At 40.6% G+C, this 17,490-nt stretch overlaps 1 protein-coding gene across 1 annotated transcript; it reads left to right on the top strand.

Annotated features, from left to right (window-relative positions):
• Nucleotides 1–6,309: 6,309 nt before the first annotated feature.
• foxd3 (forkhead box D3) lies at nucleotides 6,310–8,443 on the top strand. Its single transcript, XM_079505056.1, has one exon. The coding sequence runs from the start codon at nucleotides 6,827–6,829 to the stop codon at nucleotides 7,979–7,981; it is 1,155 nt and encodes a 384-aa protein (XP_079361182.1). The 5' UTR covers nucleotides 6,310–6,826; the 3' UTR covers nucleotides 7,982–8,443.
• Nucleotides 8,444–17,490: the final 9,047 nt, after the last annotated feature.

The following is a 17,490-nucleotide window of genomic DNA, read 5'->3' as shown; positions in this document are numbered from 1 at the left end:
GAATGCAGAAAATTATTAAAGGTAATTTGGAGTCAACTATTACTGTTTTTAACAATAGACTTCTTTGTGAGGGATATAATCCCTCAGATCACGTCAAAGAGCTATCAACATGACATTATAACACCTTATTTGAATCAGTGGCCTATTCCGACCACTTAACCTCATGGTAATTGACAATGTAAAGGTCCATTCCTTAATTTCCAGAGACATCTCATGCACTTTAATTAGGCAGGGGAATCCCTTTGGAATAGCAGTCAAATAAGATGCACTATAAGAAATGATGAAATATTGGTTTACAACACATTATAAGGTTATAGTTTGTAAACATTGGACATGTAAGCAGTAGGCCCATTGAATATAATGGACTGTTATTGTAATTTTTTGATAATTGTATTTATAAAATAACAATATATCTCAAAGATCAAATCTTGAAAGGCTATAACAATGTGGTCAGCTGTGGTTATAACTATAACAGACTCAAATCACACTGTCGTGTGGCAATTTTTTTTTGCCAACGGCTGATTCGCGTCTGGCTTTAGCCAGGCTAACTGTATATGTGTATTGTCACTTGGATACATTTAATTATTAGTGATTGGATCAAAGCCCATGCATCTCTTTCCAACTTCCAAGTGCATAATTTGTATAACTGGGTTCAAGTGGAAAATGGTTGATTTCAAGTGCAAGAAAGGAACCTGACAGATCATCATATAGGCATGACATGAAGCTGGATGTAATTTAAGGTGATGTTAGATAATATATATGCATCAATGGGCAAGAGGAGATTGGGTTCAGGGGTCATTGCAGTACCAAGCTACAATACATTCCTTTCATATGATTTACAAGACGTGGCCTAAACTGCATGTTTCACATGCAACATGAACGTGAATACTCAATTGGAACTAAGTCATATTGCATTTTGGATACATTTGTAGTAGCCTATATTCTAAGGGGATCTCTCGTTTTGTTTTACAACATCGAAAACTGTCACATGTTTTAATGTTGTGCTTTACAGTCGATTGACACTTGAGTTGGCAATGTTTCCCGTAGAGACTACATGTTTAATGGACAGCCTTCTAGGCTAATTTGTAAACCACTGTTAACAACCTATCTCACTGCACTCAAATAACACTTTCCCGTCGTGCTAATGTAACTTTCAGCCCTAATCTAAATGACAATATCGACTACAAACTGGGTAACATTGCACATACTTAACAAGACACATTGGCATGGTAATCCGGCTCACCATTTAGCTGGAGGTGTCACTTTCCCACCCTTGTATCGCCATCATCCCGCAACCAGTTCTTATAGGTCTCTATGGGACTCTGCACCGATGACCTTCCACTTCCAAATTCCAAAGGTCTGTGGATTACATGGACGAACGGATTTTGTCCTGAGAGATGCGCTTGCTATAGGCCCAACATAAACTGTCCGAGTCCGTGTGTGAAAGCGCTCCGTCTCCATTGTAAACCATTGCCTGCTATATGTGACCGAGCAGGCGGCAGGTAGACAGTACATGAGTAAGGTGTGTAGCGTAATGGAAGAAGAAGACGAATTAAAAGAAAAGTTTTTGGATTATGACGCTTTCAGGAGGAGACCGTAACCAAACTGTTAAATAGAAAGAAAGAAAGAAAGAAAGAAAGAAAGAAAGAAAGAAAGAAAGAAAGAAAGAAAGAAAGAAAGAAAGAAAGAATCCCATTAAAATAATAAGAGTGGGTAAATAGATCAATATAATCCGAGATTTGTTGAATATAACGATTTATTGCGAGTTTAAAAGACCCGTTAATGAAAGCCTATATAGCCTTTCAAAGGCATCATTCTGTTATTTAAAAAAATCTGTTTGATTCGTTGATTTAGCTACAAGCAATTTTGGGAACACACCTGACAGTTTCATAATGCATATATACTGGCCTACAGTCTGTAATAACTTGCCTCTCTCTCGTAACTAACTGCATGCTATTTCAGATATTGACAGAAATCTGTCAATCAAGCCCGTGAAAGAAAAAGGGTATAGAAAAAAAGAATGTTGCGGACCATCCATTTTTTGTTTCATTGATCAATCAACCTTGCTAAATTGGTTAATTCGCATTATTTTATAGGCCTATAGTGCTTACTTGACTATTTCTGTATACTTCATCGCATGAGTACAAATGGTTTTGATAACGTAGTATAATTGTTATTATGTGTAATAATAATGGTAAAAGTGGGTGTTAAGTGTCAGTTGCCTCTCTCAAAGGACAAATAGCATATTGCTCCCATACATGCAACACAATACACATTTAAGAATGACTTCCGATTTTGTGCAAAGGCAAAGCACATAGGCCATGGGGGCTAGAGGCTATATCTTGCAAGGTATTTGCCATTTTTTACTATAGTTCAAATAGCCGATCAGCTCACAACGTGTCGATGTAGACGGCTTGAACATTTGAAAATATTTTAAAAATAGTAAAAACAAAAAAATGCAAATAAGTTTAGGGATAAGGGGTGGCGCAAAATAGGGGCCTTCTTTTCATTTTTTTTTTCATTTTTGATTTTCAAAATAGTAAAAAAGGTATAAAGACATAAGGGTATATATAGGCAGTAACGGAAATAGAGCCACCATGCAGTCTCCAAGCCACTACACTGCCAATCATGCCATAATGCCCAAAGTCCTGGACTGGTAGGCCTATTGCTATAAAATGCACTTTCGGCCAACTTGAAGGCTACAACCTTATACTTTATTATATTACTTTCACTGGTTTACAGCACTATCATGCTGTCAATTCCTATTTTGTATGCCTAAGCAATTATGTCGTTATACAGGCGCAGGCGCATCCAATGGAAGAGACAACACGCGCACGCATGCATGCGCGACACACACACACACACACACACACACACACACACACACACACACACACACACACACACACACACACACACACACACACACACACACACACACACACACACACACACACACACACACACACACGCGCGCGCGCGTCTTCTATTTTGCCCCCTTTTGTGTATTGTTGTGACGGCGAGAGCTTGCTCCTGGAATGATTCTACAAAAGAGACGGTTAAAAATGAGCTACATCATATTGTTTGACAGAAACTCGCAGGTTGATAGAGTGGATTCTTCGAGGGGGTGAAAATGGCGATTTCCAAAAAGAAAAAAACAGCTGGGATCTTCGATGCCTGCCTTCTGGTGGGGTCTATAGCCTTAAGGGGATCACAGTGCTGACCATGAAAAATCCATATAGCATTTCAATATAAAAAAGGAAAAAAAAAGAAAAGAAAAAAATGAAGAAAAAGAAAAGAAAAGAAAAAAAGCATTGTATGAAGAGCAGCCTCTGATGATGGGGGCAAACAGTTTCCGGAGAATGGCTCGTTTTTATTAAATCTGACGTGCGGATCATTCGGCTGCTGATGTAAAATAATTAACATAATAGCCATAATTAAAAGCGCGCTAACAATGCCATTAATTTATCATACCGTTTTACTAGCCGCTGCCCTCAACTGCTCTCTGCACCTAATTACTGAAATGAGTTGCCTTTCAAAAATCTGCTTTTCAAAAAACTGAAAGGTCGCTGCAAAAAAGGAGGGAAAAAGTCTGCTTTTCACGAAAGCAAATTCTTTTGCATTTTGACATCTGATTACCATTGTGCACCTGCCATTCAGTTTGCGCGCGCAACAATCTCTCTCTCTCTCTCACACACACACACACACACACACACACACACACACTGTGCGTGCACATTACTCCCGAGTCCCGAATCGATCAGCATATAGGCTAGTTTGAATTTCTTACTGAAATAAAATATCTAAGAGGGTTCAAGCAGCAATTAATGCGATTAGATGTTTGCGCTTGGGCGTCATGAGCTGTTCTTTCCACATTCCACAAGATTTATCCAAATTTACAAATGGCTTATATGCAAAGGGTAACAATTCGATGCGGGGAAATTTTTGCTTTGCTGTCCCGACAGTCTCTGCAAGTCTTTCACGTAATTTGACCATTTCCTTCCGAAGAGGGACCAGAAATTGCTTCAGCTGCTAGATGTGTATTAATATGCGCGCACCATTACGCACAGCGCATCCATCTCTCCCAACCCCTCACGTTTTCCACTTGAAGCTCTTTACCCTTTATACCTTCTCTCGCGTCCTCGCCTCCGTTCTCTCTCTCTCTCTCTCTCTCTCTCTCTCTCTCCCTCTCTCTCTCTCTGAATTGTATCTTTCTGTTTCGTTCACTTTGTTTTGCAAATATAATTAGTATATTCCATATTGGTTTGCTCGTTGCGGAGATATAATCATATTCGTCTCATGACCTTGCTGCTTGGTGACTGCATGTATTCGCTCCGTCAACCTGTGCTGCTGCTGTCGCTATACTGCGTTGTCCTAATGGTTTCATGCTGGAGAGAGTTAGCTTATTATTCTAAAAGGTTTTGTCGGGCTAAGCCGTGCATGTGTGCTTAAACGTACATTTCATTAACAAACTGCGGAGGTATAAAAGCGGATTTATGGGGCTTCAAAAGATCACAGGAAGGACGGGTTTGAAAGCCCTCTTGGTGTGCAGTAGGTTACATCAGCAGTTATACGCCGTCTTTCACACAACACCGCGACTCTCCGAAGGACGCTCGTTGCACCTGTCTTCATGGAGACTGCCATTGCCTTTCACAGCATTTGACGTGTGGACAGCAAGAGCTAAAAACAGAGCAAAATTATTCCGTTATAGTACGCATAAATAGATCACGACATTTAAAATACACATGCACTGTTTGAAAAGGAAGATAACTTGGATATAAGTGTCATTTGATATAGACTCCCCCGACTCCCGTGCCCTCTGATTTCATCTGCTGTAGTGTAGTCTATAGTCCATATTGACAGACAGTCACAGACTACAGATCACACAGGTCATCGAGTGCTCGCCTGAGCAAAAGATTAGCACAACGCACGTCTAATCGGAAGCCTTGTTTCCCACCGTCCACTAGACACAAGACACACCGTTATTAATGATACCACTAGATTAATCAGACTTTTATCACAGAAAAACGGAGCAGATATATCAAAGGTGCATAAGAGCCAGAGGCAGTTAAATAATAAAACATAACCCCCAAAACCTCTGGGTGTCTCGTCTAAATAGGATATTTTCTAAAGCAGAAATATATGAATGTGTATATGCAGCCAATAGCAAAATTAGCAATTTACTAAAACAAACAATAATAGGCCTAATAATAACCAAATGGTATATAGCTCATTTAACCTGTGTACCACATATATAATAATGAGCGAAATGACACAAAACATTACACTATATATACACTATTTATTTGTATTTGTTTTACTTAAACTGTATTTCGTGGTAAACAGAAAATAAAGCCTATTCACCTGAAATAATTGCTGATGGTTTTCATCATTTCTCGATCAAATCAACTTGGGGGGAAAAAAGGGAAAACAATTGGCACATGGTAGCATAAAAAACAACTCTTTAATTGCCTTTACGCTTAGGACACATTAATATTGGGTTGTAGAATGTTATACAAAACATGAATGAGTGCTATTGTTTTTCCACGACGCGCGCAACACATACGGTCATTGGATTCGACATCCTTTTCTTGAGAACTGCCCACACGTCTCACCTTCATGCTTGTAAATGAATAGTCTCTTTGCATTCACCCGCTGCCGCATTTCCTACTTTTTCAAATGCTAATTCATGCAATGATTGGGGTCGTTAACACCTCTTCCAAACTCTATAAGCAAAGCAATTATTCCTTTATTGTTGTTGCTGCTCAATATTCCTATCACTTTCGGCTAATCCTGCAGGATTAAGGCTCACTTCATCATGGAAGTCGCAACTTCAATTTCCACAAGAGCATAGACTGGAGGTAGGAGTCGGACTGCAACGCGCCAGAAAAATAAACATAAAAACGAATAATCCCCAAGCGCGCGCGTCTCCGAATTACGCATGCTGTAACATGCATACCTACAAAAAGCAAACTAATAAAATAAATCCCCCTATACCCACACATGCAAAATGTAAAGGCATCAAATAAATAACGAAAAATAAATGCAATTAACTTAGCTGTTGTCGTTGTCATTCAGCGGCTTTCAACACAGTTTGCATAAGCAAAGTTAAGATTTGGATTTTTACGCAGCGGAGTTAATGCGCATCAGATCTTTCAATCATGCATCTCCCCCTCCTCCTCCTCCTCCTCCTCCCTGTGCCACCGTTAAATGGTCTATGACGGACGAACACAGGCACAAAGCAGCGGAAAGCAGCATTGCTGTTGTCCCTTTGTTGACAAATCCATGAAACAACTTCAGTTTGCATGGTTTAACAGCGAGAGGGGGCGTGTGACGTCACTCTCCACGTGATGCGCACTGATAGTATATCTTAAAGTGGGTAAAGTAATGTATCAGACGGTCCTTTAAAAAGCCGGGGTCCTTTACAAGCATGTGTCATCTCGACTTCGCGCTCAGAAATCACTCGTAGGAAATATACAGACTGAAAGGAACGGCAGAAACGCGAAGCCACGGCAGGCAGCAGGACGCAAACTCTACAAAACTCCGAGACAAGTCCACCCCACAGGCCCACACCAGCGACACGGTGGGGCGTTATCTTTATAGTGTAAGTTTCCCCGGCTGGCTGCCTGGCTGGCACACTGCGCCCGGGCGCTCCGAACTGCATTTAGATTTTGGGCGACATCCGATCTCCAGACGGGCGAATTACACAGAGCCAGCTATAGTGTGTGTGCGTGTGTGTGTGTCACTGTGTGCGTGTGTGTGTGCACTCACTCACTCACCCAGTCGGTAGCTTGTTTACGCTCCGGTAAAAAGTGTAAACTGTGAGATGACCCTGTCTGGAGGCAGCGACAGAGCCAGCGACATGTCCGGCCAAACCGTGCTCATAGCCGAGGACGTGGATATCGACGTGGTGGGAGAGGGCGACGACGAGGGAATGGAGAGGGACACTAGCGACTGCGACAGCCCGGGAGGAGGAGGCATCATACACGACCTCCGAGGAGACGAGGAGGAGGTGGAAGAGGATATTGAAGTGGAGAAGGAGATGCGGTCCGGCGGGGGGAGCCCGTGCTGCGAGAGCTCTGGTGAGGGAGAGACGGGGACCGTGAAAGGAGACGACCAGAGCGCAGCCTCGGGAGGCTCCATCCAGAAGCCAAAGAACAGCCTGGTAAAGCCGCCTTATTCCTACATCGCTCTCATCACCATGTCCATCCTCCAGAGTCCGCAGAAAAAGCTCACCCTCAGTGGGATCTGTGAGTTCATCAGTAGCCGCTTCCCATACTACAGGGAGAAGTTTCCTGCGTGGCAAAACTCTATCCGTCACAATTTGTCTCTCAATGACTGCTTCGTGAAAATCCCCCGGGAGCCGGGTAACCCCGGCAAGGGCAACTACTGGACATTGGACCCACAGTCGGAAGATATGTTCGACAACGGAAGTTTTCTTAGGAGGAGGAAACGGTTCAAGAGGCACCAGCCAGACATTCTCAGGGAGCAGACAGCACTCATGATGCAAAGTTTTGGGGCGTACAGCATCGGGAATCCCTACGGGCGCCACTACGGAATCCACCCAGCTGCCTATTCCCATCACCCCGTTTTGCAGTATCCTTACATGCCCCCCGTGGGTCCCATGCTCCCGCCGACTATCCCCCTCTTACCCTCCACGGAGTTGAACAGAAAGGCTTTCAACACGCAGCTCAGCCCGAGTTTGCAGCTTCAACTAAACAGCCTCAGCGCGGCGTCGATGATCAAGTCCGAGCCCTCAAGTCGACCATCGTTTAGTATAGAGAACATCATTGGAGTTTCCAGCTCCAGTGCTGCTCAGACTTTTCTGCGGCCCCCGGTGACTGTTCAGTCGGCTTTATTGAGCGCCCAATCCCTCTCCCTAAGGACATCGATGGCGCCGATGCTCGGCGTGCCGTCAAATCTTCTATCCGGACAGTTTTTACCGTCAGCAGCAGCACTATCCAAATGGCCTTCTCAGTAGGCTAACTTAAGACAATAAACTCTTATTTTTGTATAGAGACATTATTATTGGGAAGATGAACAGCACGAATAATAGGCAGCACTGGACTATGTAGCCATGTAAAGACTTAAAAAAGAGAGAGAACCCCGAAAAGGAAAGCTTTCTGTACAGGTAATATTTGTAAATATTTGTAAAGGAAAAATGATTTTACTTGTTTGACATTTACCAGTTTCTTTCGTTTCCTTGTTGTTTGAAATGTAATATCTGTTAGAGGGGCTTTTCGTGACCATCGGCCTATTTTAAACTTTCTTTTTGTATTGGAAGCTCATTTCAAATGGACTAATAATCGGCACAATGTTTGCTTCCTTTTCATACACAAAAAGCTCCGATGAAATAGCCTGTTTATAAAAAATCAAATATATGTAATTATATGTAGCTACTGTGTTGTAAACTGGATTCATTTGTAAATAAACCTAAGAAAGGATTAACATCTATTTTTTTCTTATCAAGTTTCTTAAATTATTACTACCCTAGATTTAGCCAAATTCATGAGAATTATTCAAACTGTAACTACATTTATAACTCTAATAAATACGAGGAACGCGAGGGAAATTTACATGTATTTATACGAATATTGTATTTATGATGTAGACATAAATACTGTAACGTTATATATTTTGTAGGCCTACTTGTCATTACAAAATATCAAAACAATTAATATAACAATGTTTGCTTTAAATTCTTTCTGTAGACTATAGTAACCTTTAATATTTTTTGTTACGAATAAATACATAAATTCACATTCACACATGCAATAATCACAAATGATAAACTCGACCACAGTGTGTGAATTCGATTCAAATATATGCTAATACTATAGGTTCACGTATTTGTGTTATAAATGTAGGTATATGCCTATATTTAGAAATTAGAGCGAATAATCACATGTGCAACAACATTATTAGGTTTACATTTCCATCCCAACGAGGACAAGGACGGCGCAGGGCAGAGGGGAGAGGGTACTTCTCTACAAGGAAAGACAACCCAGATAGTCTAACAAGAACCTGCTACTATAAAAGTAACACTTAGTTTCGCAGTTGTGTCTGGCTAATCACTTTTACATAAACAGCAAATGGTGATCGGGCGGGCAGGCGGGTGCACAGCACACACACAGCGACAAGGGGGTTAGGAGGGCTGCTATATTTATCTGATACCCATGGGAAAAGAGAAAGGGTCTCTCTCTTTTCACTTTCAGACACCGAAGGAGGTGCTGATGCAGCAGTTGTCACGCGGGTGGCCATTCCGCGACAGACTCCTTATTATATTGTAATTATTATTATTATGAATGAGACCATTTTACGAGCATTATATAACCACCACCACACTGCCGATGTTCGTAATCTGTTGAAGAAAGGTTTTTATATTTCCCCTATTTCTCACATTTTAATTGTAAGATGGGTATACGGCCTGAAAAATGCACGGGTAGACCAAGATTATATATTTGAATAGACAATTCATTTTTTTAGGCCTAGCATGATAGATTATTTTTATGATGCCTACAACAATAACAATGTTCATAGTGACTTGAAAAGAAAGACAACATATGTATTGTGAATAAGAGTTCGTGATATTCTAATTATTTCGCCCATTTGATAAGCTAAATTGCAATTAGACAAACAATTTTGAAGACTGACATGCACAAAACCATAAGAGCCAATAAGGAACGAGCCGCTAGAGGGCGTTTATTGACACCTTGATCTTTATTACAGCAGGGCAAAGAAATACTTCACACTGGAAAACATCACACAACACGTCGTTTAAGGAGCATCGCTTATCGAATGGTGCTGCATCTATTAAAACAAATAAGCAGCTAGCAGTTACATAAGTATATAGACATATAATTTATATTGGCACATGGTCACTGTGAAATTGCTGAGATTCATCGGCTTTTAATGGTGGACCTATTTCGGTAGTGACGGGTGGGAAAGACTTGACTCTAACAAGTGCAAGGTTACAATGGACGATCCCTGCTTAATATACACACTTGACGTCAAATGGACAAACAAACGCTCCATGCGTGCCGCCATACATTGTTGAGCTATTGCTTCTCACTCTTTTATTGAAATACAAATTACTATAGCCTAATTTTTGAGTTCCGTTTCACGGGAGTCGGGACGAAGCATGTCCACGTGCAATTATTATTATTATTTATTAATAATAATAATAATAATAATAATAATAATAATAATAATAATAATTACCCTCACAAATAACGAATTTGGGAAATTCGGGGGATTTAAGCAATTATAGTTGGGTTCATCAGTAGGCTATGCACTGCAGTAGCCCGCATGTGTTTTGTACAGGCGTTGTGTGATTTGTGTGATTTAGGCCTATATAAACCATTGCGCTCAACTATTATGCACGCGGACAGAGAGCACAGGAGCGCGTGCAAGATAATGATCTATATAGCCGCACCTGCAAATTTGCACATGCAGGTGGGGAGAGGCCTCCAAATGACAGCGCATTTTGTATGTCATAGGCCTATATTGGTTTTAGACAGCTTTTGCATGCATCAATGCTGCAGCTATTTATAAATATACCAATTGTGCACAAAGAAATTAGCATTTGTGTGTGGGAGAAAAACACCCCAATATCAATGAATTAACTATTTTACATCTAAATATAATGTGACTAGATATAATATTTTTTTTACAATGTGGTCTATGTCCTCTTTAAAATTTAATTTGACTTCTGCATGACAGGTCATCAAGGCACCAAATCCACGGCCACAGGGCTGTCAGAGACTGTATACACATCATCGTTTCATTTGCTATAGATTAAAAAAAAAAAAAGGGCACTCTTATCATCTTACAACATCAATTATACAACATAATGTTTGTTTAAGCAACGGGTGCTAATGTTTCAAAACAAACATTACATTTATCTTTATTATATGGCGTTTTCTTAAACAAGCATCGTTGAAAGACAAACATTAAAGCTGTATAGATGCTGTAGATTGTTTCCTTAAAAAAAGGAAACAATTGTGTTTAGTTTGCTCCACCTAAATGGGCATAATTAAGTATGCACCCATTGATAATGAAAACTATAGAACCACCACAGACCATTACATCCTGAAGGGCTGTACACTTATACTGCATATACTTGTACAAAAAAAGGCAATCTCACAACTTCGAACTTCTTCGAATTGTTCATGGAAAATAATGATGAAAGATGGGGGATTCCAACATAAACTTATATGGCTATAGGGATGCTTGATTTGAATGGACGGACCAAAGCAGTTGTAAGTTCATATTTTGTATATTTCCTCTGTGATTTTTAAAACTATTTCATTCCATTTGCAATACAAAGCTCCCATAGCTAATTCTTATGACATCTGAAAATAATCTATGCGCACAAATATTTCCTTAACCTGCAGCAAATGTGCCACATATCAGCCCCTGCCATGTGATACATATAAGAGGAAGGTTATTAATACAGAAACATAATAGGCTACACAAACATATTATTAATATGATAACAGAATGGGAATATGAAACCTCCTCTTCAATTGTATATCTGCATACAGCAAGTACAAGGTGGATATATTTACCCTTTGTTGAATTGATTATACAATAATCGTATCTGTATCTGTCCAAACCAAAACGGAAGATCAAGACCAATGGAACTCTCCACCCAACCCAACTCATAAGAGTCGGGCTTGAGCATGTAAGTATGCAGCTGTTAAGTTTAAGAATGAATGAACTCCTATTTGACATGGGCACGGCTGCATGGTCTGTCTATTTATTTAATCATCTGTTTTCAAAATCAATTAAATGGTTGAAGGAGTATAGCACATGCAGGATATGGATTTGCACAGGTCTTACTTGATACATTTGGTTATTAATGGTACCTAAACCAGAGTGCTATAATTAACAGTATCTTTCAAGGACATTTTTGTTTGAAATGTTGTATAAAGAGAACAATATGCATAACAAAGGTTTTATTTTTGTTTTGTTTTTTAATGAAGGGATGCATTAATGGCAAGGATTAGGCCTATAGGCCAGCCAAATAATCCACTAATTTATGTTATTTCAAATGAAATTCCAGAGCTATGGTCATGATCTGTAGAGGATAAATGTCATATAGAATCAGTTCAAGTAAGTATTTCTAGGGACAGAAATACTTGGTGTTCATATCTCAATGGCATAACTTGGCATGCCTATAGACGTCATCTGTCTCTCCGAGTGTAGCTTTTAAGGAGCAGGTCAAATTCACAGTAATGGAACATCATGAACATTTAGGCTCACTGCAGTCTCACACATTCCAGACAGTATTATTCCACTACTTCCTTTGACCTCATGGAGAAATCAACACCATGTTGAGAGCTATACTGTAGTAGAGCAAAATTAAGTCTCAATCCTCTACTCAGGAAATAAACATCCATTGCCAAAAGGGATATGTATATAGCTCATTGAAGGCTAATTCAAGGCTTTACTATTCACAGCGCTCTGCTTGTTTACAGTGATGGCATTCGTGGAAGTCCTTCCACCCTGCATCTATCCTTTATTTGTATGGGTCTAGCAAACATGATACATAACAGCGCAGTTGCGGGGTAGAAAAGTGCAGCTCATAGCTTTTATGATGATTAAAGACAAAGCTATATTACATCAACCTCAATATTAAGATTATATACTTCTTGAGCTTTCCCAAAACGCTTACCACATAAACCTGATACCTGATAAACCGGATAAACTGTACATCTTTGTACATCAAATAGAAAAAAGATTGTATTGTAAGCTTGTATTTCACCAAATGTTCACCTACTTTGTCAAATATGCACCATATGCCCTGAATACGTATATGTGGTTAATAACCAAATAATACGATAAACAGTAAAGTAAAGACCGTCTTTGGCTTGTTGTTGTCCCAAACTGAAGCTTTTGCCTGTGGGCAGCTGTGACAGAGTAGAATGGCATTGGCGAGCAAGGCCCAAACGTCCATTAGAACTAGGTCATCTCCCACCACAAGCCATTGCCCAAGCCTTCTCCAGGCACAGATCACAGACAGTAAATGTAGATACAGCAGTTACTGAATATTTAAAAAGGCATAGAGATGAAGCAATAAATGACAAAGTAAAGCTGGCGTGCCCGAGCATTAATAACTAATGCACACCAGTGAGTTATAGGCCCGCTCTCATTGTAATGAAAGTGTCATTGCAAATCAGCAGTTGTCCAAGGTTATTATTATTTATACATAATTGATGTCCGAACAACGAGGAATGTGTCTCGCCCAACAACTCTCAACACCTTGGGAACAAAGACTGTCGGTGTAAACAGAAGTAAAGGTCACAGAGAGGAGAAGCCATGCATTTACATGGTAAGGAGAGTGGAGGTGTTATACACCTGTACAGTATATAAAGAATGCTATGCAAGCTATACAATACAGTACGTACACAAACTTAAGCCGAATGTATACTTCATTGAATGACTGTGTCGGTCGCTGAAACTTAGAAAATTTAGAAAAATCCCTTATTTTCAGCAAGTGACATCATTGCGCAACAAAGTATACATTAAGCTTTAGTGACCTTTTGTTGAACATATATATGTATACAGTATAAAATAATAAACTATTTTATAATGGACAAGGTGACCTTATTCAATAGCAGCAATCTCCCCATTTAGCACTGCAGATTTTAGCACATACACTGGATATAGAACTGGATGCACATTTTGTAAAAGTTGTTGGTAGGCCTATGTTTAAATCCATGTGCCTTCTGTTGATTCAAAAGTGAACATATAGGTTATAAATAGGTTATAAATTATTGTATGCTCATCCATCCAGTATTTTTTTTAAAGAGCTGAATTTTGGAGTGGTAGAGTAATTTGCCTTCTGTGTCCAACAGCTGACCCATGGTAATAGTGCATGCATGTAACCAGCATTTGGCATTCAGCATCTTGCCACGGACCTGGTTCCAATCATGAATCCATTCACAGAACCACATGACCCACATGGTTGAATATGGCTGCATTCCTTTTTGAGGGGCGCTAGCCCCTCATATACAGCTTTTCGTCCCGTCCCGCCACGTCTCACATTTGCCATTAACAATGAAAGAAGAATTTACGTCATATGTAGACGAGCAAATCGGCTAACCAATCACATAAATTCAGTTGTCATCTTACATGATCATGGTGAAAAGATTAGTTTAAAAAAAACAACAACATTGTATCATGGTAAGTATATTCATTTTTTTATTGGATGATGACAAGAGCGCCCCTCACTTCACAGAGGTGTGATTTTCATATGAAAAACAAATTAAAATAGTGAAAATAGCATCTATAATGACGCATTGTGAGCTTAAAGATGCTATTTTCACTATATTTGTGCGACACACATGTGTGATGGAGAAGGGCGTTAATTTACGAAAAACATAAATAATTGAAATATGAAGTTACTAATGTTGCTTTGGAGAGGGAAGAAGGTGGAGCTGTTGCCTCCGCGACCCGACTTCGGATGCGCAGTTGAAGATGGGTGGATGGATGATGTTTCTGCCCGACAGCAACGATATGAACTGATGTCTTACAGTCCACAACCATAAAGAGATTCAGGAGCCAACTGTAATGTACAGTACGACTACAGTACGACGGAGTAGTACAGTACAGTACGGTATGGTCCAGTATGAACAGTAAAGTATTGTACAGTCTGAGTACAGTACGAGTACTACAGTAAAGTAGCCTATAGTTGCACTGCTCAGTTCACACGGGTTAGAGTGCGCTAGAGTGAGACCGGCCAAAGGCCGGTCGAGCTTAATTAAAATCAGCAAAACAATGTATTCATTGGAAGTGCATTGCAATACAGTATAAAGCTCCATGACAGCTCTAGTGAATCGTAATTGACTAGTGGTTGTTGTAAGCAGAACAGTTTGGCTCATGCCTCTTGCAGTTCTAATATCACATCAGTGCACTGTGACTCAAATGGACCAGAGGGAAAAGGTGACAGTATCAGGATGCCTCCAGGGAGATATTAATGATAAACATGCTTTATAAATGAATATAGGAAACACAGCTTATTTCATCACTGCACATCAAACAATAACTGTATTTTTGAGTGGTGCAACCATGCACTCCATTAAGGAGCTTTGTGTGTCCGTCCCTGGCTGGCTGGCTGTGTCCGTCCCTGGCTGGGTCTGTCCGAGCACGAAAATTGCGTTTGGTTGGTTTTCACCACCAAGTGTCACTGTTGCGCAGCCTAACACACACACACACACACACACACACACACACACACACACACACACACACACACACACACACACACACACACACACACACACACACACACAATATGATGATTTGGGGTGTGACAGTACAGTACAGTGAAGTACAGTACAGGACCCACCTGGGGACCCCCACACGGTAACTGTCATTTCTCAACCTTTTCGGACGTGGGGCGGCTCGCCGGAACTGGGCCGGCACCCTGGGCGTGTTCCTGTGGGTCTGGAACTTCCTGGGACCCCCACACAGAGTTGCACCACTCGCTTCACACGGGTGTGATTTTTATTTTAATGCAATTAGTAATGTCCCCTCATATATTTATCATGGGTGAATTCAGACAATGTTGTGGGACTATAGTTGGATGGGACTTTTTGACCTATAATCTTGAAATTAATAGGCTACCAATGCAAAAAAAAGGAGGAAATTATATTGTCACCTACAAATCAATCAATCATATTGTGGATGATTATTGCTAAAGATGCCATCTTCCTCTGCTGTTTGGCCTCTGCTGTTTGTGTTTACAAACCCGGAAAGCTGGGCATAGAAGGGGCTAGCCCGTCAAAAATCTTCACCGCTGGAAGAAACTGCAGTCACTCAATGTTAATAGTAGGTTATTTGTAGTACATAACAGTAGCACAATTTGAAATGTGCACCCCTATGGCCAGAAAAAAAAAGTTGGTGTGTTTGACTAGGGTTTGACTGGATTGCTGAATTCCTAATGACCATAATGCTTTGGTTTATTTTTCAAACTGCGTAAAACAAATCATCCTGGCCGTTTCACTCATATGGATATGAAGAATCAACTGACTGAGAGAAAACGCTAATGTTACTGCTGCTGAAATAGTTACATTTTCGCTATAGAAACAGACTGTATCAAATATGAGTGACTGTAAACAATACAGAGACACCTCTCCGGCAATATCGCAGAGATTTGTTTACTTTTGTGTCTAATTACAGTGGGAGACACTCAAAATTGTCCAGAATTGTCCATTCATTGTGGACATTGTCCATTCACACCCATGTGGCCAGTAGAGTACAGCACAGAGTAAAGTGGCACAGAGTACACTACAGTACGAGCCCTGGGCACATTCCTGGGGGTCTGGATGTTCCGGGGACCCCCCAGGGACCCCCACGCGGTAATTCTGTTATTTCTCAAAGATCTTTTCCAAAAATAATCAGTAAGTACAGTACAGAGCACAGTACACTATACAGTAGAGCACAGTACATTACAATACAGTACAGAGCACAGTACAGTACAGTACAGTACAGTAACTATAACATAATAACAATAAATGTATAGTTGCACCGCTCAGTTCACACAGGTGTGATTTGTTTTATATCTATGAGTGAGCCCCCACATTTTCATGACAAATGTTAGTCATAAACATGGCGTCATGACTAAAATAACTAAAAACACATATTACACACATTACATACAAACCCCAGGAAAGTGTTTTAAAATAAGATCTGGTTGCAAAAGGTGTGAAGTGGCCCTTTAACTTATCTTAGTATCCAATGCCAAATTCTATATTTATTATAAAGCTTTGGGATTTATTTTATTAAACGATAATAAACTGTAGATTGAACTGAAGTTTGAATCTCCAATAAGCATCTAGATTTATCTATTTATTTATTTGTGTGTGTGTGTGTGTGTGTGTGTGTGTGTGTGTGTGTGTGTGTGTGTGTGTGTGTGTGTGTGTGTGTGTGTGTGTGCGCGCGCGCACGCGTGCGTGCGTGCGCACCAATCAACTCAACGCGTCATTGCATCGTTTCATCTGCCCGTGTGAGTGCACCGTTAGAGTTAAAATCACACGTGTAAAGTGAGCGATGCGACAGAGTTACCGTGTGGGGGTCCCCGGGGGTCCCAGCAACATCCAGACCCCCAGGAACCCGCCCAGGGGGGTGGCCCCGTTCCGGCGAGCCACCCCGCGTCCGAAACGGTCGAGAAGTGACAGAGTTGCTGTGTTGCAGCTTTCCGTGACATACAGACACACATAGCTGCGTAATGGAGCGGAGGCACCGCTCAAAAATAATGCTGGATCTGACCATTGCCTTCAAGTACACATTAAACTCAGGGCGTTCACTGAAACTGGGAATTTCAAATACCAATCTAAACGGTAAACACAAAGACGAAGACAATGGCGACATATTAGGAATGTACTAGAAATTATGTCTGGTTTTGGGAGAGTTCCACACTCAAAGTTTACCCATCTTTCAATCATTTTATGCCACCGTTGCGTTGCTTCAGGGAACATGATT

The sequence above is a fragment of the Electrona antarctica genome (genome assembly GCF_951216825.1).
Source record: "Electrona antarctica genome assembly, chromosome: 7".
Taxonomy (NCBI): domain Eukaryota; kingdom Metazoa; phylum Chordata; class Actinopteri; order Myctophiformes; family Myctophidae; genus Electrona; species Electrona antarctica.
This window is presented reverse-complemented; position numbering and strand designations above follow the sequence as displayed.

Coding starts and splice junctions, on each gene's coding strand:
- foxd3 (XM_079505056.1), top strand. CDS start 6,827: ATGACCCTGTCTGGAGGCAGCGACAGAGCCAGCGACATGTCCGGCCAA.